The sequence below is a fragment of the Mastigoproctus giganteus genome, unplaced genomic scaffold (genome assembly GCF_048544385.1).
Source record: "Mastigoproctus giganteus isolate SK-2022 unplaced genomic scaffold, ASM4854438v1 scaffold_122, whole genome shotgun sequence".
In the NCBI taxonomy this organism is placed as follows: domain Eukaryota; kingdom Metazoa; phylum Arthropoda; class Arachnida; order Uropygi; family Thelyphonidae; genus Mastigoproctus; species Mastigoproctus giganteus.
Genome location: NW_028328399.1, coordinates 935 through 27671, shown reverse-complemented (window position 1 = coordinate 27671; position 26737 = coordinate 935). Strand labels below are relative to the sequence as shown.

General features: G+C 38.2%; 1 protein-coding gene across 1 annotated transcript; it reads right to left on the bottom strand.

Moving 5' to 3' along the window:
* Window positions 1-130: 130 nt before the first annotated feature.
* On the bottom strand, window positions 131-23928 carry LOC150074666 (hydroxysteroid dehydrogenase-like protein 2; the record flags this gene model as incomplete). The annotated part of the gene is made up of 2 exons (XM_090389503.1): window positions 23708-23928; window positions 131-234 (listed from the first exon to the last, which is right to left on the bottom strand). Coding segments are annotated over exons 1-2 (325 nt in total), but the record flags the coding sequence as incomplete, so codon positions are not given.
* Window positions 23929-26737: the final 2809 nt, after the last annotated feature.

Here is a 26737-nt window from a genome sequence, read left to right as displayed (position 1 = left end):
ATGCTAATGACGAATTCTTGTTTACAGAAACAAGAAATACAAACAATAAATGAGCCCAGATCATATGAAGAATCTTCATTCCCTTAATCTAAGGTTCTGAATTAACTTCTTCCTATAAGCCACAACTTACCTACATGATCTTTGAACCAATTAGCAGTCATATTTAAAGGAGGACTTAAATTGAGAATATGTGGATTTGAAGATTTTTTCAAGTATGGAATACAGCATTTTGATCTATAAAAAGAAAAGGCTTAATCACCAATAGTTCCATACAAGTATTACGTAATTTATAAATTAACAATGAAAAAAATATATATCACTGATTTCTTCAGTTATTTTATCTGAAAATGTTTCAACTTTAAAATTTCGAATCTAATCAGAATCAGAAACTAACAAGAAAGATTAAATGATATAGACAAATAGAGAATGTTACCTTATAAGAAATAGTTCCATATAATAAATGATAATCTGAGTTGTTGTTGTTGTTGTTGTTGGGTTTAACGACACAAAGGCTACTTGGGCCATATTGTGTCTTCTAATAGTGAATATGAAATAATATCTATATTTTATGATATATTTGTATCCGGTTTAGGAAAGTATATAGTTCCTTTTTATTAGAATCATCTCCCAGAATCTGCAATAAATTTATTGATGACTGTGTTTTAGCAATTGATTTAAAAGTATCTAAGCGGATGTTCTGAAGGTGGGGACAGTCCACTAACAAATGGCGAATGGTCAGTTGTACTTGACATGATGTACATTGTGGAGCGCTGTCATTAGTTAATAGATAGAGGTGAGTGAGATAAGTATGCCCAATCCTGAGCCTTCCTAAAATTGTTTCTTCTCGTCTGCTTTTCTGGAAGCTGGAGGGCCACAGCTTTGGTTCTGGTTTTATTTGGAATAATTTGTTTTCTGGATAACTTCTCCAGATTAATGACCAGCTATTGTAACATGCTTTATGGATGATATGTTTATAATCAGTATATGGGGATCGAAAAGTCTGAAAAAGAGTAGTATCTGGTTGTTTGGCTGCTAGATCTGCTCTTTCGTTTCCTGCTATCCCAGAATGACCTGGAATCCAACAGAATGTTACAGTTTGGTTTGACTCATTACACACAAGTAATTTAGAATGGATTTGTTTTATTACAGGGTGAGAGGAGTTGGTATTACTATTTATGGCAGAGACAGCACTGAGCGAGTCAGTGTATATTATGGCAGACGAAATTAGAAGTTGAGTAATATGCCCTAGAGCCAAGTTAATAGCATAAAGCTCAGCAGTGAAGATACTGCATTCTACAGGTAATGAGACAGAAGTGCTGAAAGATGGAAAGATCGCAGCAGCGCCTACTTGGGTCTCAGTTTTCGATCCATCTGTATAGATCTTACAGGCCTGTGAATTAAAAGCAGAGTGAGCTTCATGTAACTGTGCGATATTGAAGGGACACAAGGTGTTCTTTCCCCACTGTTGGAAATAGTCATCGTAAATTGCAGGGATATTTGTCCACGGTGGATCAGGAGGTGTTATGTCCTGATATATATTGTCGATTGCAATATTCCACGTTTGAGTTAGTTCTTTAAGTCTAAGTGCAGCAGGTCTGTTTTCATTTGGTTTACTGTTGTAAAATGAGTCCCATTCGGTGTTGTACAGACATCTCCAATTCGGGTGGTAGGGAAGACTGCGGATTTTTGCGGCATACATTAAAAGCAATGTTTTCCTCCGAAGATGTAAGGGAGGTTCGTGGGCTTCAATGTAAAGGCTCTGGACTGGGGATGTTCTGAAAGCCCCTAGAGAAACTCGAAGGGCACTGTGCTGGATGGTATTTAATCGTTCTAATGTACTCTTCCTCGCAGAGTCATACACTGGAGAACCGTAGTCCAAACGGGATCTGATGAGAGCTCTATAAATATGGATAAGCGTATGCCGATCAGCGCCCCAAGACATGGATGACACACACCGAAGGATATTCAATTTCTTCAAGCAGATGGTACGAAGATAGGCCACATGGGCTTGAAAGTTCAGTTTTCTATCTAGAATCAGGCCAAGAAAGCGGACAGTGTTAACCAGAGGAACCGACACATTTTTTATCTTTAACTCAGGATCAGGATGAAATGACCGGAGTTTGCAGAAATGAGTGGTAGTGGATTTCTGTTCAGCAAGATGGTATCCATTGCGTAAAGTCCACGATTCTATTCTGTTTAGAGTAATTTGTAACTGTCTTTCGATAGTATTCATATTTTGTGATTGGCACGATATGGTGAGGTCATCTGCATACATATATACTTCAATAGTTTTTGGAAGATCTTCCAATATATTGTTGACCCTAATTGCGAATAGGGTTGGACTCAGTATAGAACCCTGTGGGACACCCTCTTCTTGAATATGAGATGCTGATAGGAAGTTTTGATATCTGACTTGAAAGGTACGTAACTTTAAAAAGTTCTGAATAATTTGAGGGAGATAGCCTCTCAACCCTAACTGATGCATATCTGTGATAATACCATGACGCCATGTGGTGTCGAATGCTTTCTGAATATCCAGGTTGACCATAACTAAATGTTGTCTCCTGATGAAGGCGTTACGTATGTTGGATTCAATTTTCACAAGTAAATCTAGGGTGGACCTGTTTTTGCGGAAGCCATATTGGTGATCAGAAAGCAGATTTTGGGATTCAAGAATCCAGGTGAGCCTCTTATGCACCATCCTTTCGAAGGTCTTGCCCAAACAGCTTGTCAATGATATTGGTCTGTAATTTTGAACTAGAGATGTATCTTTTCCCGGTTTTGGTATTGCACAAATATAGGAATGACGCCATGAGAGAGGATATGTGTTTTCTGAGAAGATCCTATTATAAAATAGCAATAGTATGTACAGATCAGCTTCACACAGATGTTTAAGCATTCTGTAGTGAATGCTGTCTGGTCCTGCTGCACTATTTGGAGATTTACTCAAGGATTCTTTGAGTTCAGCTATAGTAAAGGGCTGGTTATATGGAAGTGGGTGATTAGTTGAAAAATTCAATTTTTTTCGTTCTTCATTAGTTTTAATTCTCTGAAAAGCAGTCACATAAGTGGTTGAGGCGGAAGTATTATAGAAATATTCTGCTAAAGCATTTGCGATGTCAGTAGGAGAAGATAGGTCCTGCCCATTCCACTGAATTATTGGAGACTGTAGAGGTAGAAATTTTCCATTGAGAGCTTGTATTTTTTTCCAGATAATCCGAGTGTCAGTATTTTTGTTAATAGTTGAGGCGAACTTAATCCAGGAGTCACGTTTTGCTTTTTTCCTAATTTGTCTTGCTTTGGCTCTCAGTTTTTTGAAAGCTATAAGGTTGGCAGTAGTGGGGAATTTGCGAAATTGGTTCCAAGCACGGTTTTTTTCTACTTTCGCTATGGTGCAATCTTGATTCCACCAATGGTTTTGGTGTACCCGCTTGCTCTGGTTGGATTTTGGAATAGACATTTCAGCTGCTGATAATATATGGCTGGTAATGTGTTCGGTTACTTCATCAATATGTTGTTGCTGTACATACTGTTTGTTTAATAGGACACAAGTACAGTAGTTTTTCCAGTCTGCTTTGTGGAAATTCCAAGATATACGGGCTTTGGGGCATGATACGACCTGTGTTTGAAGTGAGCTGATGATTGGAAAATGGTCACTGTGGAATGGATCGTTCAACACCAACCATTCCATACTTGGAAAAAGAGATGCTGAACAGATAGATAAATCTATGGCAGATGTTGTGCCTGCAGGTAATTGAACATACGTTGGAGAGCCAGTGTTTAATACAGTCAGATTATGGTTATCTAGGAATGTTTCAATTAATTGGCCTCTCTTATCCATAGTGGAGGATCCCCACAATGGATGGTGACCGTTAAAATCACCGAGTAAAAAGACAGGAGGTGGCAGTTGTGTTAAAAGGTTGTCAAGTTCAGTCTGGGTACAAGGATAATTAGGTGGTATATAAACAGATGCAAGGGTTAATGATATTCCCATTGCTATCCGAACTGCTACAACTTCTAGGGAGGTTTCTAGTTGGAGATGTCTTGATGGTATGGTAGTTTTGACAAGAATACCTACCCCTCCACGAGAAGAGTCAGAATCCCTGTCTCGCCTAAACATAATATAGTTTTTGAATTTGAGTGAAACTTTTGGTGATAAAAATGTTTCCTGTAAGCATACTCCTAATGCGTTAGTTTGTGTGAGTAAATCATTCAGGTCATCTATATTACTGCGTAATCCTCTGCAGTTCCATTGTAGGAATTTGTTCATTGCTTGGGCTTATTTGACGAAGATTGATCTGACTGTTTTTTCTGAGGTTTCTGCCTGCTTAGTTTTGATTTTTCATTTTTGGGAAAGGTTGGGCGTCCTGTATCCATGGTATCATTGGCATGTAATTCTAGGACTGTGTCTTCGTCCTCTGACTGAACTTCCATTTGAATGTTGCTATAGCATGATTTCATTGTCTTTTGATTTTCAACACTAACAGATTTTGTTCTTTCGGGCAAGGTTGAGATGGCATCAGTTGGGATACTGATTGGCGTGTTGCTGGTTTCATTAACTGTAGATTTTTTATTGCACGTTAGCATGGTTTTGGCCCAGGTGGCAAATGAAATGTTTGGTTCTATGGAGACATCTGTTTGAGTTGAAATTGACCGGCTGTTTTTAGAGACCGATGCGTATGATCGGCTAGGCATGGTTAACAGTATTTGCTTCCTTGCTTCAGGGTATGTGACTTTATGCTCTACCTTATATTTCTGGATTTGTTTGCCTGTTTTCCAAAGGTCACATGCTTTAGAAAAGGCAGGATGGCTTCCTTTACAGTTAGGGCAACTAGGAGTGGCAGCTGTACAGTCTCCTTGGGAATGCTCCTTAGAGCCACAAATAGGACACACAGCATCGCCTCGGCATGCCGTCTGAGAATGGCCATACTTCTGGCACTTAAAGCAGCGAATGGGATTTGGGATGTAGGGCCGAATCTTGCAGTTTAAATAACCTGCTTTAACAGAAGATGGAAGAGTCGGAGTACTAAATGTCAAAATGACGGACCTGGTTGGTAGTAGGTTCCCATCTTTTTTGGTCATTATTCTCCGCGCATGAGTCACTTTTTGTTCCCTGAGTTCTTGTATTATCTCTTCTTCTGACACTGATAGTAAGTCCCATTCGCTGATAACGCCTCTAGAGGTGTTAAGAGTGTTATGGGGCGTAACTGACACGGGAATACTGTTAAATGATGTTAATTTTAACAGCTTCTCTGAGTGAGTTGTCTTAGAAGTTTCAATTAGAAGGTCTCCAGATTGGAGACGCTTAACCATTTTAGGAGATCCACAAACCGATTCTAAACATTTCTGTATAAGAAAAGGCGATAGTTTGCCAACAGGTTGCGTGGATAATGAGTGCATTATAAGAAATGCTGGCACGTCATTATTCTGATTTTCCGTCCTTAGTCTCTTTGGACGATTGGAGTCATGGTCAATGTCAGGAATTTCTGACCTTGAGCTCGAGGGCTCTAACAGTGGATAGTCACTTATATCCATGTCGGCTCCTTTTGGCCCTGGGGGTTTGTCTTTACCACCCAGGTTACCGGCCCCGCCACGGGGAGGCAGGAGCAGTGCCACGAGGTGACCAAGCGGCTATTAGTTGTGTTAGTAATAAAGAAAACGAAACAGAAAGGTTTCTTTCCTTTCTGGGCCTTTGTTCTTGTAGAACAAAAGAGCTACTTAAATATAAAATGAGAAAAAACGGTATTCAGAAATAAACAGAATATATACAATGGCAAAAGCTCTTTAGATAGCTCGCTTTGGAAAACGCACTGAGATCGCTTGGCCACGGAACGCTTGGCACCCGGGGCCTGATAATCTGAGCCTTTTTCTTTAAAATATAGAAATGATAAAGAAGACAATAATCTTCAATCTTTAAAATCCAGCACATTTTACAAAAAATAAAAAAATGAAATCATTTTACAATCTGGTAACATTAAGAAAGCAACTTGGCACTTGTGCCAATGATTACATTTGCCTTAAAAAATGACATATTTCTCTCTTTTAGTGCTATCACTAATTCAGTAAATTTTATAACTTAACAGAGTTGTAATCTTTATCTCTTCCATAAACAGCAACTTACTGTCCTGCACAAACAATAATTTAATTCCACATAAAGGTTTTTACCTCCATTATAACTATTCTAAGGGACTATTTATAATATAGCAAAATTTTTCTGAAACTAAATGCTCATTAATAAACTATCTTATTTTCAATAATGAAGTACAGTTCACATATCAGACACAACCCCGAGAGGGTGGGGCAGTTGGGAGAGAAGACTAGCTAGTTAATGGAGGTTAGGGTTAGTCAGAGTGTTGCTGAACTTTTCAGTACTAGCAAAGCTCATAAAGCCTGCTTTTGTCATAATTTTCAGTTGTGCTATTTGTACAGTTATACCAGTTGACAAGTTTTGCTGTTTTTACAGAATGGTATATATAAATTACCAGTAACACAAATGATCAAACAAGCTGCACTTGCAATTGGAAAATCTGAAAAAACAAAAGAATTCAATGAGAAGGATTGAAAACAATGGTGAATTTTCCACAACTGGTAAAAAAAAAAAAAAAGACCCAACCACTATATATCCAGAAGACTTCAGCCAAAGCGTGATCTGCTGAGAATCCACATAAAACAATCTCCCTTTCTGGAGGAGTGGCTGCAATTTTAAACAAACGAAAGTTTTAGCATGTAGATGTAGTATTATACTGCTTAGAATATATTATATATTTGTTACTCTCTTTGTGGGTTCTTTTGTGTTTTACGATGTCGTTGTCTCTCATCTGTAGTTGATTCTTTTGTACTATCAGTTTGTAACTAACAGTACAAGAGTGTTGTTTGTGAAGTAATACTAAGGTGACTAGATGTCCTATTTCAGAGAAACAGTAGCCATCTCACAAATTTTCTTTTGTCTATTAACAAAGTTACACAAAATATATTAATTTTATTATTTTTTTGCATACCCTTTTTAAGTTGGAAATGTCTAAGAAAAGGAAGTATGATGAATCCTATGTACCATATAACTTTACTTGCATTATTCAACATGATGGGTCACAAAAGCCACAGTGTTCTTTTTGTGTGGCAAAATTCTTGTCAATGGAAGCATGGGTTAACACTTTATAGATGTATTTTCCATTTGAAAATACATCTAAAAATGGCGCCTCCGTAGCCAGGTGGGAAGGAGCAGCAGTGCGTAGCACACGCTTCTTGATTAGACCGGGGTTCGAGCCCGTCACCACCAAATACAGAGGATGCGGAAAGGTCAGGGAATGACCACCGCATATCCCGAAGCAATATGGCCTTAGTTGCTAATGCTCCTAAAAACCAAATAACAAACAAACAAACATCTAAAAAATGTTTATTTTTTTCACCATTGCAAAGAAAGCTCAATTAGAAAAGACTAAGTTTGCCAAAACTTGGATTTGGTATAACAAAAAGACTTTTCTTGAAGCATCCTATAAATTTGCTTACTGCATTGCCAAACAAAAGAAGTCCCATACAATTGGAGAAACTTTAGTAAAGTCATGTGCCCTGGAAATGGTAGAGCTGGTTTGTGAATTAGAGCAGAGGAAAAAAATTGAAGCAGTGCCTTTATCAAATGTCATACATTCCAGAATAGTTGATATTTCTTGTAATTTATTGAAGCAGGTGACAGAGGAATTTGCAGCTATGCCATTCCCCTTCAGTATGCAACTGGATGAAACCACCAACATCTCGCAATCTAACCAGCTCCTTATTTTCTTTGTTATGTGCACGCTAATGCCATCAAAGAATTCCTATTTGGTGTGGTGAGTCTCTTTTGGAAACAAAGGCAATTGACATCTTAGAAGTGATGAAAAATTTCTTTGACAAGCAAAACTCTGATTGGAAGAAAAATCACTATTTACCTGTGATGCTTGGAAACACATCTGATTTTGTTCTTTAGTAAAAAAAAAAAAAAAAAATATGCTCCTCAAGTCGTCATAACTCACTGTTTTCTACATAGCCACTTGCATCAAAGATTCTGTCAACAATCCTGAAAGAAGTTTTGTCAACTGTTATAAAAGTCATCAACTTCATCGGAGCCAGGTCTCTAAATCATCGCCTTTTTAAAAGGTTTTGTCAAGAAATGGACGTAGAATCTGAAGCCCTTCTCTGCCATACAGAAGTTCACCGGCTCTCCAGGGAACAAGTCTCGAAGCCCTTGATACAGTGGCATAGCTAGAATTATTTTCAGCAGGTACATTCACAAAAAAGGTGCCATTGCAATTCATAAAAAAAAAGGCACCATTTGCTTTCTAAAAAAGTGCCACAACACCAGATTTTGCCATCAGGAGGTACAATGTACCTGCTGACCCTCCCCTGGCTATGCCATTGCCACTAGTTTCACTTTTTGAAAGAAAACGAAAGCCCACTTCTGGAACAGTTTAACAAGGAGGAGTTCACCCATGGCTGGGCTTATCTGGAGGATATTTTTAGCCCTATGAATGAGGCAAATCTTTCAATTCAAGGTCCTGCAGTCACCACTATGGATGCTACTGAAAAACTACAAGTTTTATTGGCCAAGCTGCTGCTGCAGAAGAGGAGACTGGAGGTTGACAACTATGCAAACTTTCCAGAGGAAGTGTTTTTTCAGGATGTTGCAAGAGAAAAAGCTTTGTCAATTTATTCGCAGGCTGAAATGTGTAGACGCCTTTGGAAGGGTTGTTAATAACAGTAATGGCAGTGTACTACTGCAACAAGCTCTAGAAAAGTTGGGCAGATGGGTGAGAAGTGGCAACTGAAGTTTAACATTAACAAATGCAAATTACTCCAAATGGGAAAAAGGAACCCCAGAGAAACGTACCAACTGTGTGATACTATGCTTAGGGTGGTAGAAAATGAAAAAGACTTGGGAGTAATTGTGCAGTCATATATGAAATTTTCTGAGCAGTGCAGACAGGCTGCCAGAGCAGGTCATACGGTATTGTCAATGACATACAGGAATTTTGATAGCAGGGAAAAGGTGATTATCCCTTTGAATAAGGCAATGGTCAGGCCACGCCTTGAGTACTGTGTACAGGTCTGGAGGCTTCATTTTAGGAAGGATGTAGAGTTGCTTGAGCGAGTATAGAGAAGGGCAACATGATTGGTGAGGAGAACAAATAGGTCCTCTTACCAAAAAAGGCTTAAGTTCTGCAAATTACAGAGTCTGGAGATGACACACCTGCTAGGTGATCTAATTGAGGTGTATAAGACCTTGAATTGGTTGAGCAGGCTCAATTCTTATGGGATTCTTCCTCCTGCTCAGATTACGAACCTGAGGGGGGGGGTATAAATTCAAATTGAGGAAAGACAACTGTAGAACAGACATGCAGAAATTTGCCTTTAGCCAGCGGGCAGGTTGATTGCTGGAAAAAACTTCCATCTGTCATTGCGGACGTTGATAGCTTAAATAAATTCAAGGAGGAACTATACAAATGTTTATAGGGAATGGATCTGGAAACACTGCAGAACTATCAAAAGTTACTTCTGCCATGGATTTGCAATCTGTTCCTTGTGGATATAAATTGTATTAATGATGCAGACAATGCCAAAGATGACTTCATTGACCTTAGGACAAAGAACTTGATACAAATGAAGTTTAACTCAAAGAGCCTTGGAAAATTTTGGTGTTCCTTGACACACGAGTAATGAGAGTGAACACTGTGAAGTCGAAGAATTTTGTGCTCCTGGGAATAGAGAAGTGTTTTGAAATTTTTTTTTGTATTATTTACCTAACTAACATATTAAATCATATTCAATGCACAGCTTTATAGTCCTAGTCACGTTCATTAGTTTATTTTTAAATTTAGTAATTTTCTTCGTTCCAACTTACCATATGTAGAATCTTTGTATCATAATTTGGTGCAAAAATCGTATCTTCTAACTTATACTGTAGTGCATGGTAGGGAAATTCTAGTGTTTTAATTTTGGTAAATAGGTCCCTTGAAAGTTTGAATCACATAGGCTGGCATTAGTTAGATAATTTTCTTATCTATTATAATTAACCTATAATTTTACAAATGTAATGGTATAGCATAATACACATAATGAAAACTTGATAGCATAATACATATAACATAAACTTGATAGTACATACTACTGCTGCATAACTGGTAAATTAGACTAGTGTTATTATTGCATTTAAGTATATTAGTTTAGTGTAGTATTCTCAAATATACTGAATTTAAATGTAAATCATGCCTGAGATTAGAGCAGCAAAGAAACAGGCTCAAAGTACAGGAATTCCACGACTTACGTAATACTCAACTTACACAAATTAGACTTTACGTACGTTTTTGCCAGCCAGTGCGAACTGAAAAAAATATGGAAATGTATTTTGCATCTGTAGGGATAAATGGAGATATTGTGAAAATATCGTAATGTGAACCCAATAACACATTGTTTTTTTGTTTTTTTTTGTAATTTGTTCCAAGTTCTTGGAAATTGAAAATTTCATTATATAACAACTATTTATCTCTCTAAAAGATCATTTTTATAATGGAAATTTCACTACACTATCATTGTTATATGTTCTGTTATAAGAATCAATTTTGAATGCCTTTGTGATATTTTTCTAAAGCCCGTTTCTGGAGGTCACGACCAAAAAAACAATAAAAACAATTTGCACTTTCCATATAAATGGGTAGTAAACTCGATCTTATTGCATTTGCCATAATACCAATAACTGCAATTATCTGGGTTTTTACACTATTATGGTGAAATGTGTTCCCTTTCACTGAAATCTTCAATTGTATAAAAAACAAATTTTTAGAAACTTCTCTTCATTCCTATTTACGTATTACAATGAAGAAGGGAAAGTTACCAACGAAAAGTGCAAGTGGTGGTAGTGCCAGGAAACGAAACAAAATTGATTTAGAAATGAAGATGAAAATGATTAAGTACGCAGCAGGACAAAGTCTGTCATCTATTGCAAGGAAATCAGGTCTCGCTGCTTCAACAGTGAATACTATTTTAAAGGACAGTGCACGTATAAAAGAACATGTCAAAGGATTAATGCACTTAAGATCAACAGTGATCACAAAACAGAGCTCAGATGCTATATTGAAGATGGAACAGTTGTTATTAATATGGATGGAAAATCAGTTTTAGAAGCAAGTGCCTGAGTCCAATGGCCATTCAAGCAAAAGCAAGAAGTATTTATGAAGATATTAAGGACAAGTACAGTGACCACCAAGCCAGGTTCATGGAAAGCAAGGGGTAGTTTAGTAGGTTTAAGCATTGCGCTGGTTTCCACAACGTTAAAATATGGGGTGAAATCGCCAGTGCCAATTCTGCAGCTGCAGAGAAATTTTGTGATGTTTGGAAAAAATTATTGAAGGCGGCTATTCAACGCAGCAAATTTTTAACGTTGATGAGACTGCTCTGTATTGGAAAAAAACAATGCTGGATTGAACGCCAAAGAGGAAAAGATAATGCCACGTTTCGAGGCTTCAAAAACTAGGGCCACGCTCTTGCGTGGGGCTAATGCAGCGGGAGAATCCTCGGCTTTTAAGGGCATCAATAAAGCCACCCTTCCCATGCATTTCTGATCGAACCAGAGAGCATGGATAACAATATCTCTCTTTGACGATTGGTTTAAATCATTGTAACATCATTGTAAAGACAATGATGTTCCTTTCGGCGCCTCCATAGCCAGGTGGGAAGGAGCAGCAGTGCGTAGTACACGCTTCATGATTAGACCAGGGTTCGAGCCCGTCACCACCAAATACGAAGATGCGGAAAGGTCAGGGAATGACCACTGCATATTCCCGGAGCAATATGGTCTTAGTTGCTAATGCTCCTAAAAACCAAATAAATAAACGTTCCTTTCAAGATTTTGCTTCTATTAGATAATGCTCCTGGACATCCTATGCATCTAGTTGATTTCAATTTGAACGTGAGAGTCATAGTTATACTGCCAAACACAACTTCACTCATCCAACCTATGGATCAGGGCATTATTTCAAATTTAAAAGCATACTATTTCAAATTTAAAAGCACAACATTTTCTCAGGCATCGTCTGCAGTAGACTGTGAGAAAAATTTTACGTTAAGAGACTTTTGGAAATCTTATGATATTTACAACGTCATCTTATACATTAATAAGGTCTGAGCGGAAATTACTAAAAGTTGTTTAAATGGCACGTGGAAGAAAATATGCCCACAGCACGTAAAAGGCTTCGAAGGATTTGAAAAAGACGAATCATATGAAGAGGTTACAGATAAGATTGTAAAGGTTGCAGAGCTACTTCAGTTGGAGGTTGATGCCAAAGACGACGTGGAGGAGTTAATAGAGGAAGAAGAGAAGGAATTATCTAACGAAGAACTTACTGACTTGCAGGCAGTGATAGTGAAAGAGGAAAGTGCTGATGAAGCCCAAGGCGAACCAAATGAGGAGCCAAGATGCTTCATCATCAGAGAGATGGCAATGGTATTTTGTGAAATTGCATCGGCAATGGCGAGGTTTGAGAAAACGGATCCCGACAGCGAATGATTCTTAAAAGTTAACAGAGGGGTGAACGATATGCTTGCTTGCTACAAAGAAATCTACGATGAAAAGAAAAAAGTCACTCTAGTCATCCATTAATTTTTTTTTTGTAAGGTTGAGTGGCCGACCCCTTCTAAATCTCCACAGCCCTCAACCGTCGCAGCAACGTACTTATTAGCTGAAGATGTCGATTCTGGCAACGATGCTTGAGAGGTAAAACTTACTAACATTATGCTTGTTTCCTCTCTTTTTTTTAATTTTAAAATTTTTAAATTACATGCATTTGTAATTTTTCCTATATAATATCAGTATAAATACACCATAGTTAACCCATAAATTTGAACTACGTACGTAGTGTAATTGGCATTGTTTTAATTGTATCTCATATTATGGTTGCCTTCACAACGAGATAGCTGCTATTGCATTACTTCAAATAAATAACGCTTCTCTAGTAGACAAGACTTCTGTTATTTATTTTCAGTGGATACCACCACCCAGACGATCGTTTCGAAGCTAGTGGGCTTCATCATCAGTGGGTGGGCAGGTACCCTGGTAATGCAACATGCCATCACAGTCGTGAAGTTATTTCCACAATATGAGAGATGCCAAAGGGTGTTGTTAATAATGTAATGGTATGTTGCATTACCAGGGTACCTGCCTGCCCACTGATGATGAAGCCCACTAGCTTCGAAATGATCGTCTGGGTGGTGGTATCCGCTGAAAATAAACAACAGCAGTCTTCTCTACTAGAGAAGCATTATTTATTTGAAGTAATGCAATAGCAGCTATCTCGTGAAGGCAACCATAATATGAGATACAATTAAAATGATGCCAATTCCACTACATACGTAGTTCAAATTTATGGGTAAACTATGGTGTATTTACACCGATATTATATAGTTAATACTTAAACCCATAAGGAATTTGTTTATTTGTTATTTGGTTTTTAGAAGCATTAGCAACTAAGGCCATATTGCTCCGGGAATATGCGGTGGTCATTCCCTTGACCTTTCCGCATCCTCCGTATTTGGTGGTGACGGGCTCGAACCCGGGTCTAATCAAGAAGCGTGTGCGACACACTGCTGCTCCTTCCCACCTGGCTATGGAGGCGCCATAAGGAATTATGCCTTGTGCATTTATTTTTCTAGTAATTTTTCCTGCGCACGAGATAAAAAATTGAATAAATACAATAAATAATTCTATTCACATGTTCATCAAACATTTCTTTTTTGATTCAATCAATTCAGCGAGCACAGTTGCGAGTGCTGCACAAGCATGGGGGAAATTCCGACTTACATAGAGTTCTGTGGAACGCAACCCTTATGTTAATTGGGGATTGGCCATAGTAGGAGTGCTCCACATGCAGAGTTTGCTGTATTTCTATTTTTTTGTATATACTGTAAAAATTTTTATTGAGGGGAATACCTGTGGATTTAAATTAGTTTCTTGTAGGCAAACAGCCACTGGATTATATCCATTAATTAGGTCATATAATCAATCAGGATTTGCAGTACCACTGGAGTATGTGGTATACTTTTTCAATTTATGAGTTTTATTTTCATCTGTCTGTTTTTTGAGACTAGTTTGTTTTTGCCAATCAGTTTTATATCTGTCTTCTTTTTGGAAGAAAGGAAGCTCAGTGTCCACATCCTCTTCTGCATGAAGTTCTAGAATTGGTTCATTTAGGTTATAGTTGTCTTTGGTATCCATGAATGTGGAGGGTGGGCTTCTTTTTTCTAATGGTGTTTGATGTTACTGTTAATAGTTTGTCTGCTCTATGAGCAGCTACAGGCAAATATAGTGGGACTGAAATCAGAGTATTATTTCTTGTTCAATTACATGTTTGGTACACTTCTGTTGACTAATAAGCAGTCTTGGATAATTCAACAATGGAGATGGCAGGAGGGATCAGTTTCAGTGGCTATCAAATGACTTGCATGGAACATTTTTTCAGAGGTATCCTTTGGTACAGACTGCATGATGTGTTTTTTTTTGCTTCTCAGTAGGCTATTTTTTCTGTTCTGTTTTGTATTTTTATATTAGCATTAGCATTGGTAGAGGCATATGATGCATCTACCAAGCAGCAAGCTTATACAGCATCAGCCAAAATAAAAAAAAAAATCCCATTTCACCCATCCATTCACTCTGGAAGTTTGTCCAGTTCTTCCTTGAATTTATTTAAGCTATCAACTTCCACAAGGACAGATGGAAGTTTGTTCAAGCAATTAACCACCCGCTGGCTAAAGGCAAATTTTTGCACACCTATTCTACAACTGCCTTTCCTCAATGTGAATTTATGCCCCCTCAGGTGCGTAATCTGAGCAAGAGGAAGAATCCCAACACACTTCACCATTCAAGGCCTTATACACCTCAACCTCACAGGTGCCTAGTCTTCAGACGCTGCAATTTGCAGACTTAAGCCTTTCTTGGTAAGAGGACCCCCTTCAATCCCCTCACCAATCTTGTTGCCCTTTTCTGTACTCGTTCTAGCAACTCTACATCCTTCCTAAAATGAGGTCTCCAGTCCTGTATAGAGTACTTAAGTTGTGGCCTTACCATTGCCTTATACAAGGGGATAATCGCCTCCATCCCTGCTAGAAAAATTCTTGTATATCATTGCAGACCATCTGCACTGCTCAGAAAACTTCATATCTGACTGCACAATTACCTCCATTTTCATTCTCTACCACCCTGAGTATAGTACCACACAGTTGGTATGTTTCTCTGGGGTTACTACTACCCATATGCAGTACTTTGCATTTGTCAATGTTAAACTTCAGTTGCCACTTCTCAGCCTATCTGCTTAACTTTTCTAGGTCCTGTTGCAGTAGCATACTGTCATCATTAACAACCCTGCCAACCTTTGTATCGTTTCGAAATGTCAATATTTAGTCTGATATACCCTCAATACCATTGATAAATATACAAAACAACAATGGGCCCAAAACCGAACCCTCAGAGACTCCATTAATAACATTAGTCCACGAAGAGCAGTGTCCATTGATTACCACTCTCTGTCTTCTTCCACTCAACCATCCTTTTATTCGCTGTAGTAACTTGCCCTTAATGCCATACTGCTCCAATTTGTACAGTAGTCTTCCATGTGCAACAGTATCAAGTATATTTGCTTTCTTATTTTTCACAGGTCACAGTTTTTTTAAGTAAGCTTGGTTACTGCTTTTGCAATTGAGGGTTACAGTGCAGTGTGCTGAGACGAACCACAGGTTGGGCATATCATGGTGCTCAGCATGTTACTTGGGAATGGCCAAATTTCTGGCACTGGTAACATTTGATGGGATTCAGTATATACGGTGAAGTGTGCAACAATTTAAATATCCAGCTTTCACCGTTGATGGTAGATTTGTAGTAATGAAAGTAACTATTGTTTCATGAAGACACTAATTCTCCATCTTTCCGGATTAGAATTCTTTTTTGCATGTGTGACTTTTCAATTAGTCATACATGCAAAAAGAATTAACTATTTAACTATGTCTTCCTCTGAGATGTTTGTGAGGCATCACTCTGCTATAACTCCTTTAGAGGTATTCAGGGTGGCAGGGGGTATTACTCTGACAGGAATTCCACCAAAGTGGAGAGTTTCATTAATAATTCTGAGACTTTTGGTTTCATTGTTTCAACCAGTAGATTTTCGGGCTGAAGTTGCTTTATCATCTTGGGTTATCCTGAAATATTTTCCAAACATTTCTAAATAAGAAACTTGCTCACAGGAATATCTGCCAATTAAAAAAAAGATAAGAAATGCTGGGTGATCCTGTTTACCTGGATATCTTTTAGCCTTGAGAAGAGTTGTGATCAGGTTGGTCAGAACTTGATCTCACTGGATCAAGTGGAGGAAAGGTTTGGACATCTATTTTATACTACTTTTAGCCCCAAGTTTGTTGACTCAAGTTACCAGTCCAGCCATGAAGAGGCAGGGGTAATGCCACAAATGGCCAAGCAGTGTGTTCAGTTAGTTGGTTTAGTTACTCCAAAGAAAAAAAAATAAAAGGAAAGGTGTCTTTTCTTTCCTGACTTGAATTACTACTTGTAAGATGGAAGTCTACTGCTTTTTATAAACTTAAAAGAAAACTTAACTTTCAAACTAAAATGAAGTGTGGTTTCTTTAGAGAAGAATGCTTTGAAGATTACTTTGGAGAATGCTTAAAAATTGCTTGACCACAGTATGATGTCAAATTTGCAGATGTGATGACTGGGAGAGTGGTAAATGATTAGCAGTAAGCAGTGCTCCTTCAGGATAACCTGAACAGGCTTCAAGGATAGCAAGAAAAGAGGTAGCTATGTTTTAATGCAGAAAAATTCAAAGTCACTGAGGGAATAGTAACTCCAAAATAACTTACACACTTGAGAAGGTTGAATTAAAACAGTAGAAAAGAGAAGGACTTGGGGAGTTACAATAAGGTCAGACATGAGGTTCTCTGAACAGTGTAGACAGGTGTTAATTATTTATCAAACATTTGCCTGTACAGATATGAAGGTTATAATCCTACTGTATAGGCTATCATAAGACTTGGAATACTGTGTCCAAATATGCAAACCATATTTGACTAAAAAGACGTCAATCTTCTTCAAAGGGTCCAAAGACGGGCAACTCACTTGGCGAGATCTGCAAAAGGACACTACTACTATGAGAAAAGGCTTCAAATATGTGAACTACAAAGCCTGATAACTTGGCACCTAAGAGGGGGACATGACTGAGGTCTATAATCTCTTTTCTGAATTATTTGTAGTATGTATTATCTAATTTTGGGCAATAAATGAGATTATATTAGCATAGGCACATGATGCAAGAAAGCAAGCTTACATAGCATTAGTCAAAAAGAAAAAAAAAAATCACTCTTCTCATTTCATTGATCCATTCATTCCAAATGTTTGTCTAGTTCTGCCTTGAACTGATTTAATCTATCAACTTCCACAACAGATGGAAGCTGTTGTGGAAGTTGATAGATTCCGGCAATCAACTACCCACTGGCTAAAGGCAAACTCTGTACATCTATTTTACAACTGTCTTTCCTCAGTTTGAATCTATGCCCCCCTCAGGTTTGTAATCTGAGTGAGAGGAAGAATCCCCTTAGCATTAAGCCTGCTCAATCCATTCAAGGCCTTATACACCTCAATCAGATCGCCTTGCAGGTGCCTAGTCTCCAGAAGCTGCAATTTGCAGAACTTAAGCCTTTCTTCATAAGCACACCCCTTTGTTCCCTTCAACAGTCTTGTTGCCCTTCTCTGTACTCATTCTAGCAACTCTACATCCTTCCTAAAATGAGACTTCCAGACCTATACGCAGTACTCAAGGTGTGGCCTCACCATTGCCTTATACAAGAGGATAATCACCTCTTTATCCTTGCTCGCAAAATTCCTGTATATCATTGACAAGACCCCCCCATGACCTACTCTGGCAACCTGTCTGCACTGCTCAGAAAACTTCATATCTGACTGCACATTTACCCCAAGGTCTCTTTCATTCTCCACTACCCTAAGTGTAACGCCATATAGTTGGTACATTTCTCTGGGGTTACTATTACCCATATGCAGTACTTTGCATTTATCAATGTTAAACATCACTTGCCACGTCTCAGTCCATCTACCCAACTTTTCCAGATCCTGTTGCAGCAGCATATGTGTTGTGTTATTAGCATTACTAGAGGCATATGATGCAAGAAAGCAAGCTTATCCAGCATCAGCCAAAAAAAAAAAAAAAAAAAAAAAACACACTTCCATTTCAACCCCTCCGTTCGTTCGAAATATCTGTCCAGCTGAGCCTTAAATTTATTTAGGCTATCAACTTCCACAACAAGGGATGGAAGTCTGTTTCACCAACCAACTACCCGCTGGCTAAAGGCAAATTTCTGCACATCTATCCTACATCTGTCTTTCCTCAACCTGAATTTATGCCCTCTCAGGTGATTATTCTGAGCAAGAGGAAGAATCTAATCGGCATTCAGCATGCTCAAACCATTCAAGGCTTTATACACCTCTATCAGATCACCTGGCCGGTACTTAGTCTCCAGACACCGTAATTTGCAATACTTAAGCATTTCTTCGTAAGAGCAACCCTTTGTTCCATTCACTAATCTTTTGCCCTTCTCTGTACTCGTTCCAGCAGCTCTACATCCTTCTTGAAATGAGGCCTCCAGACCTGTATACAGTACTCAAGGTGTGGCCTGAACATTGCCTTATACAAGGGAATATTCACCTCCTTGTCCCTGCTAGAAAAATTCCTGTATATCACTGACAAGACACCATGAGCTACTCTTGCAGCCCATCGGCACTGCTCAGAGAACTTCATATCTGCCTGCAAAATTACCCCCAGGTCCTTTTCATTCTCTACCACTGTCAGTGTAGTACCACAGAGTTGATACGTTGCTCTGGGTATGCTGTTTCCCATATGTAGTACTTTACATTTGTCAATGTTAAACTTCATTTGCCACCTCTCAGCCCATCTGCTCAACCTTTCCAGATCCTGTTGCAGCAGCATAGTGTCAGTAATGTCCTTAACAACCCTGCTAACCTTTGTATCATCTGCAAACTTGAACATTAAGCTTGATATACCATCATCAATATCATTTATAAATACAGAAAACAATAACGGACCGAACACTGAAACCTGACTGATTCCACTAATAACATTAGTCCACGATCAGCAGTGTCCATTGATTACCACTCTGTCTTCTCCCCCTCAACCATCCCTTTATCCATAGCAGCAATTTGCCTCCAATGCCACACTGCTCCAATTTGTGCAGCAGTCTTCCATGTGCAACAGTATTAAAAGCCTTTCTAAGATTCAAATATATAATATCAAAGTTATTCCCTGCATCCAGTTCTTTTGTGACTGCATCATAGTATCCAATCAAATTGGTCAGGCAAGACTTTCCCTTAATAAAACCATGCTGTGTTCGAGTTATAACTGAAGTCTTGTCTAGATGATCCTTCTTTAATCAGTGCCTCCATTAATTTTCCTGGAACAGAAGTTAAACTCACAGGTCTATAATTACTTGTGTCAGCCTTTGATCCTCCTTTGTGAATTGGGGTCACATTTGCACATCTCCAGTCTATGGGTTCCTCCCCTGAGTCCAAGGAAGCTCTCATAATTATTGCTAAGGGTTTGCTTACTTGCTTTGCGGCCTCCTTTAATATAACTGGATAGATCCCATCCACCCCAGGTGCCTTTCTTGGGTTTATCTTCAACAATTTCTCCTCCACTTTACTCTCAGTTATTACAAGATTCTCTAGCTTACTGCCAGAGTTGAATACACCTCTGGCATTCCCTCGCTGAATAACTCCTCATGTGTGAATGTCGATGCAAAATATTCATTTAGTTTGTTAGCTACCTGAGCAGGATCATCAACATTTGACCCATCGATATCAAGTGGACCAATCTGATTCATCCCCTTCCTTCTAGAGTTTACATAAGTAAAGAACTCTTTGCTGTTTTTCTTTGCATCCCTTGCCAAAGATTTCTCGTAATCTGCCTTCGCCTGCCTAACCTCCTTTGTAACTTGGTTACATATTAACTTGTATCTATCATAGGCTTCTGTGTCACGTGTTAATTTCTATATATCCCATGCATTTTTCTTCTCTGCCATATGTCTCATTAGTTCATCTGACATCCATTTAGGCCTAAACCTTGAACAATATTTCTTAGTTGGTATGTAAAGCCTAGTAGCTTCCAAGATAAGTTCGTTGAATGCTTCCCATTTTGAATTTGCTGTTGGTTTGTTTGTTATTTGGGTTTTAGGAGCATTAGCAACTAAGGCCATATTGCTCCGGGAATAAGCGGTGGTCATTCCTTGACCTTTCCGCATCCTCGTATTTGGTGGGGATGGGCTCGAACCCCGGTCTAATCAAGAAGCGTGTGCTATGCACTGCTGCTCCTTCCCACCTGGCTACGGAGGCGCCATTTGCTGTTGGTAACATCATCATTTGGTCCCACTGTATAGAATTTAAATACTGTCTCAGTGCATCGTAGTCGCCTTTACGAAAGCAATAACCCTCCCCTTTACCCCTAATGGTAGTTACCTCTTTGAGTAAATCCCACTTCAGCACACTGTGATCACTGCCACCTAGTGGTTCATTTACCTGCAGATTCTTAATGCATGAAGAATCACTACTGATAATCAAATCAAGAGTATTACTCCCTCTAGTTGCCTCCCGAACATGCTGATGTAGAAAACAATCATCCAATAAATCCACAAAAGCCTTGCTAGTGTGTGAATGACCAGCCCCCAAATTCCAGTCAATATCTGGGAAATTAAAATCCCCCATTATAAGACTCTCTGATTTACTGGCCCACTCTATTTCCCTGTACAGTTTCTTATTATACTCATCAGAGTCATTAGGCCTATAGCATACTCCTACTCTCAATTTTGATCTCCCAATGCTTATGTCACACCAAACTGACTCGACACTGCACTGTCCAGTGATGTCGACTGGCTTCACTTCCTTGGATTTTATGTATTTCTTAACTAATAGCATAACCCTCCTCCCTTTCTATCCTTTCTGTAGACATTGTACCCAAATTCCAGTTTTGCATTCCTTATATCTGTGTGACACTACGTCTCTGAAATCCCAACAATATCTGCCTTTGATGTTTTGAGCAATACCTCAAATTTATCAAATTTATTTACCAAACTCCTATCATTGGTGTACACGCAAGTATACATCCACCTGTTCCTATTCTTACCTGCCCTAACACAACCCATGTGTTTACTTGTACAGCAATTACTCCCAGCAGTCTCTGAAATATCCTGCATCTTGTTTTCTAGACTGCTGCTCATTCCAATAGAAGCAGTGCAAGAATCACTTTCACCTCTACCAGTGGCTATTGTTAATCTATTAGTCCTTGTATCCCCCATGCTAGCAGTTTTCCGACCAACCTAACACTGCCTCGATAGCATCAGCAAATATTCTTGCACCCTTTCTATTTAAGTCCCATCCCTGTAGAAGCAGTCTCTCCTGTTAACAAGTACAGACCAGGCTGAAAAAAATTGTACCCCTTGAGCCTTGCACAATATTTCCAGGGCCGAATTGATCAACAAGGCTCCCTCCTATCGTGTCTGGGCAAAATTGCAGACACTTTCAAATTTAGCCCTAATTCACGGCTTTTTTTTAACAGTGACCTGTACTTGTTAAGTACTTCTGTCGGTCTCCTACTCTTAATATCATTAGTGCCAAAGTGTACAACTATATCACCTTTTGTGCTCTTAAAAGATGATATCCGCTCTACGACATCATCAACCTTCATCCCTGGCAGATATACCCTGGTTCTGTTCCACCTATCCTTTTTACATACCACGTTCCCCGTTTCCCTGACAATAGAGTCACCAACAACTACTAGTTCCTGTGGGACCAGCGCATTCTGCCTTGGGGGTTGCCACTGTGTTGCGTGATGATCAAGTGCAAGCTCGGGCATTGATGTGGGCAGCTGAGAGCTTGATGAGCTCCTCAATTTTCATCCTTCGAGGGCATCCACCCTGTCCTTCAAGCTCTCATATAGGCCCATAACAACGCTGAGTTCCTTACACTCCTTACATCGCACACACACAAATACATCCCCCATGGCAATATCATGTCCCGTACCCAATTGATCCACAAACATCATGCAAGCAGTGCATTTTAATTTTAAAAGGCTGTGATTCAGAGGGCAACTGACCCCCCCCCCCCCTCAGTTCTCCCCTGAGCCACAGCACTCCCATTAGCTTGAGTCTTTTGCTTTGCTGCTCTGGTCCGATTCATGATTTTGATTTAATTTCAATTTCAGTACAAAATTATAACCCTAAACTTGTATCCCAACACAGTTATAATGCTGTATATATTTTCAGTATTATATATTAGGGAAATACACAGTTCAGCTAGTGAGAAAGGAAATGCGATCTTTATTTTCTTTTTATGATTATTTATTATATTTTTATTTTATTATTTTGGTCAGTGCAGCAAAAACTGCTGTCTTCCTTGCACTATATGACTAATACTAATACAAATACACAGAGAAGGTAGAATATTGTTTTCTTTCTTCATTGACTATTTTGTTTACATTTCATTATGATGAAATTGGCTAATGTTGAAAAATATCTGGAAATAAAAGTTTTTATTAAATGCAATACATCATTACCATCTTCTGCTGCCATTGAAAGACTTTTCTCCTTTGTCACTATCTACCTAAATCACAAACTTAATGATGAAACTTTTAAGAAAAGAGTTGTATCGAAGCTGAATTTACAAATTATGGATTAAATGCACAAGTATTAGTTATGTATTTAAAAAGGGGGGGGGGAGTACATCAGTCAAAGAGGTTGGCCAACAGAGCTGTAAATGCATGGCTTACAATAAAAAAAGAAGAAAAAAATTATTTTTTTCTTCTTTTTTTACCCTCGAGAGAGAGAGAGAGAGAGAGAGAGAGAGAGAGAGAGAGAGAGAGAGAGAGAGAGATAGAAGGGAATCACCAAGAAAGAGAATAATGATGATATCCAGCTCAGGACCCTGGGTGTGCCAAGCCCATACTCACCAGATGTGAGCCCCTGATGACCACAATGTTAGATGGATTCACAAGAACATTGCCATATTTAATAGACATGTGGACTTAAGCCATCACTAAAGCATGTAGCATCTGTACTCTTGAACTTGACCACTAAGCTACAATGGCAAATGGTTTTTTCCTTTTAATTTGTAATTTTCATACAGAGTAAACAATTATTTTGAATAACACTGCAAATAAAACTAAGTTTTGAATAAAAAATTTATTTAAATAAGTGAATAATTTAATATTCTTAATGGAATAAGTTTCATTTTGAATAACAAAATTATTTTTTTTACAGATAAAATCCTCATCTGCCCTGATCTTGACACTGCAATTATTTTTTATTTTCCTAAGTTAAAGAAGTAGCATCATCAGAATAGGCTGTAAAGACATTGAAGAAAATTTTCTCAAACGCAAGTCAAAAAATGGCTTCCACCATGTTTTTGAAGAATGGCAGAAATGTTGGAGTAAGTGCATTTCATGAAATGGGAACTACTTTGAAAATAACCATCAAAATATAGATGATTAATAAGTGTTGTGAAAAAAAAAAATTATGATCATTCTTTACTGAACAGTCCTCGTATAAAGCATCCTACATGACACCATAAAACATTTAAAAACTACTAAAAAATAGAGAAAACACTCACGCTAAAAATGTTCCTCTTGTATTAACATTGTGCATTAGATCATATCGCTTCAGAGATGTATCAAGAGTTCCACTAAGCTGAATAGCACTAGCATTGTTTACAAGTATATCTATACCACCAAACTGCTGTACAGCATTTTCCAGAGCACCTCGCACTTGATCTTCATCTCTCACATCCACAATGCAAGGTAAACACTTACCACCATGTTGTTCTACTATCATTAATATACAAAAAAAAAAAAAAAAAAAAAAAAAAAAAAAAGCATTAAATGTCATAACTGCAATGAAGAAAACAACAAAATATCTAAAATATAAATTACATTTTAAGCAACTCAAGTTTATTTGAAAAATGATAGATGACATCTATCCAGATCTAAGTCTAAAAATTTCTAAAGTGATCACATATTTCTACATATCTCAGTGAGGGTACCAGGGTATCAAATTCTAACAGAGAGCTAAATGACTTAGAAGATAAACATACAAAAAGGATCTGGGATGGATGGGATCTATATAATTATATTAAAAAAAGCAGCAAAAGAGGCAAGCAAACCTTCAGTCATAATTGTAATAGAATCCTTGGATTCGGGTGAGGTTCTCTATGGAATGGAAAGTGCAAACAGGAGTGAGCTCTGTCGTTGAGCTGGGCAGCTGAGAGCCTGATGGGCCCTCGTATTAATTTTTTTGAGGGCATTTATCCTACACCTCCAGCTCTCATAGACGCCCATCAGAACGCTGAGTTGGCGCAATTCACGAAGACCGGGGGGGGTCAAAAAGTGACATGAGTAATTATAGACCTGTTAGCTTGACTTCTGTTCTTGGGAAAATAACAGTCACTGGTTTAAAGAAGTAATGAAGAATTATCTATACAGGAATGCAGTATAAGTGCATTCCTGTATAGATGATTCTTGACAAAAGCATACACTAATCTAACTGGAGTTCCAAAGCTGAAATGCATACAGTTTGGAACCCCAATTTCAGAAAGGATGTGGATCTGGTGGAACTCTTCATGCATTAGGTGGCAGTGATCATAGTGTACTAATGTCAGATTTATTTAAAATAAAGATGTAACAACTAGCAAGAGAAAAGGGCTTTTGCTTTCTTAAAGGGATGATTTCTTAAAGGAATTAGGTGCCAACTCAGTGTTCTGATTGGCGTCTATGAGAGCTGGAGGTTAGGATAAATGCCCTCGAATAAATTAATATGAGGGCCCATGAGGCTCTCAGCTGCCCAGCTCAACGACAGAGCTCACTCCTGTGCATCAGGCAACACAGAGTTAATCTCCAAGGCAGAATGCGTTGGACCCAAAGGAACTAGTTATTGTTGGTGACTCTATTGTCAGGGAGACGGGGAATATACTACGTAAGAAGGATAGGTGGAACAGGACCAGGGTATGTCTGCCAGGGGCAAAAGTTGATGACGTTGTAGAGCAGATATAATCTTTTCAGGGCACAAAAGGTGATATTGATGTACACGTTGGAACTAATGACATTAAGAGTAAGAGGATCCGCAGATTTACTCAACAAGTACAGGTCAATGTTGGAAAAAAGTCATGAGTTAGGGTTGAATGTGAAAGTGTGTGCAATTCTGCCCAGAAACGATAGGAGGGAGTATATGATGAGAGCTTTGTCAATCAATTCGGCCCTGGAGAGATTGTGCAAGGCTCAAGGGGTAGAATTTTTTTCAGCCTGGTCTGTGCTTGTTGACAGGAGAGACTGCTTCTACAGGAATGAAATACACTTAAATAGAAAGGGTGCAAGAATATTTGCTGATGCTATCGAGGCAGTGTTAGGGTTGGTCGGAAAACTGCTAGCATGGGGGATACAAGGACTAATAGATTAACAATAGCCACTGGCAGAGGTGAAAGTGATTCTTGCACTGCTTCTATTGGAATGAGCAGCAGTCTAGAAAACAAGATGCAGGATATTTCAGAGACTGCTGGGAGTAATTGCGGTACAAGTAAACACATGGGTTGTGTTAGGGTAGGTAGAATAGGAACAGGTGCATGTATACTTGCGTGTACACCAATGATAGGAGTTTGGTAAATAAATTTGATAAATTTGAGGTATTGCTCAAAACATCAAAGGCAGATATTGCTGGGATTTCAGAGACGTGGTGTCACACAGATATAAGGAATGCAAAACTGGAATTTGGGGGAGTACAATGTCTACAGAAAGGATAGGAAGGGGAGGAGGGGTTATGCTATTAGTTAAGAAATACATAAAATCTGTATAAGTCTGTATAAAATCTGTATAAATCTGTATACATAAAATCTGTATCTGTAAGATACTGTATAAGCTTGCTTGCTTCAATTTTCCATTAATAACTAAAAAAAATCTATCCATGTTCATCTAATAATGAGCATTTCCTTTAACTTTACAACAATATGACATTTTTTTTAACTCTCCATCATGAGATTCAGAAGCAAGAAAACTGTTTGCATATGTGAATTCCATAACGAATAATATTTTTTGAAATTTTAAGAACCATTTTTTAAATCTTTCTTGATCGGCTTAATTGTGCCATAGCCAGTTTCTGTTTTTTAGGTTGCTTTAACTGAGTTTGACTGTATTAGCTTAGTGAAGCACAGTACAGTGAGGAAGTTTTAAATGGTGCATGTTATTCAGGTATGTTGTATTAAGGAATAATTTTCAAAGATATAATAGTCAAATAATTCACTAGCCAACACGATTTTTAGCTCCAAGAGAACTTAAATGCTGTTTTTAACCAAATTTTATGCGTAGATTTCGAAAATTACGATAGTTTCACATCACATCACATCAGTTATTAAATAAATTTTACCAAAATATGCCAATTTCGCATTTACTGGTTTTCACAATCCAGTATGATGTCCTTTGTTTTGGATGTGTATTTTTGTAATTTTAAACCACTCACAATCAAAATTAATTAATTAACAATGGAAAAAAAAAAAAAAAAAAAACTTACTGAACTTCAGTTATTTATAACCAAACAGCTCAAACAAAAAAAAAAAAAAAAATGCACATCATGTCATGGATATGATACAGTTGAAAGA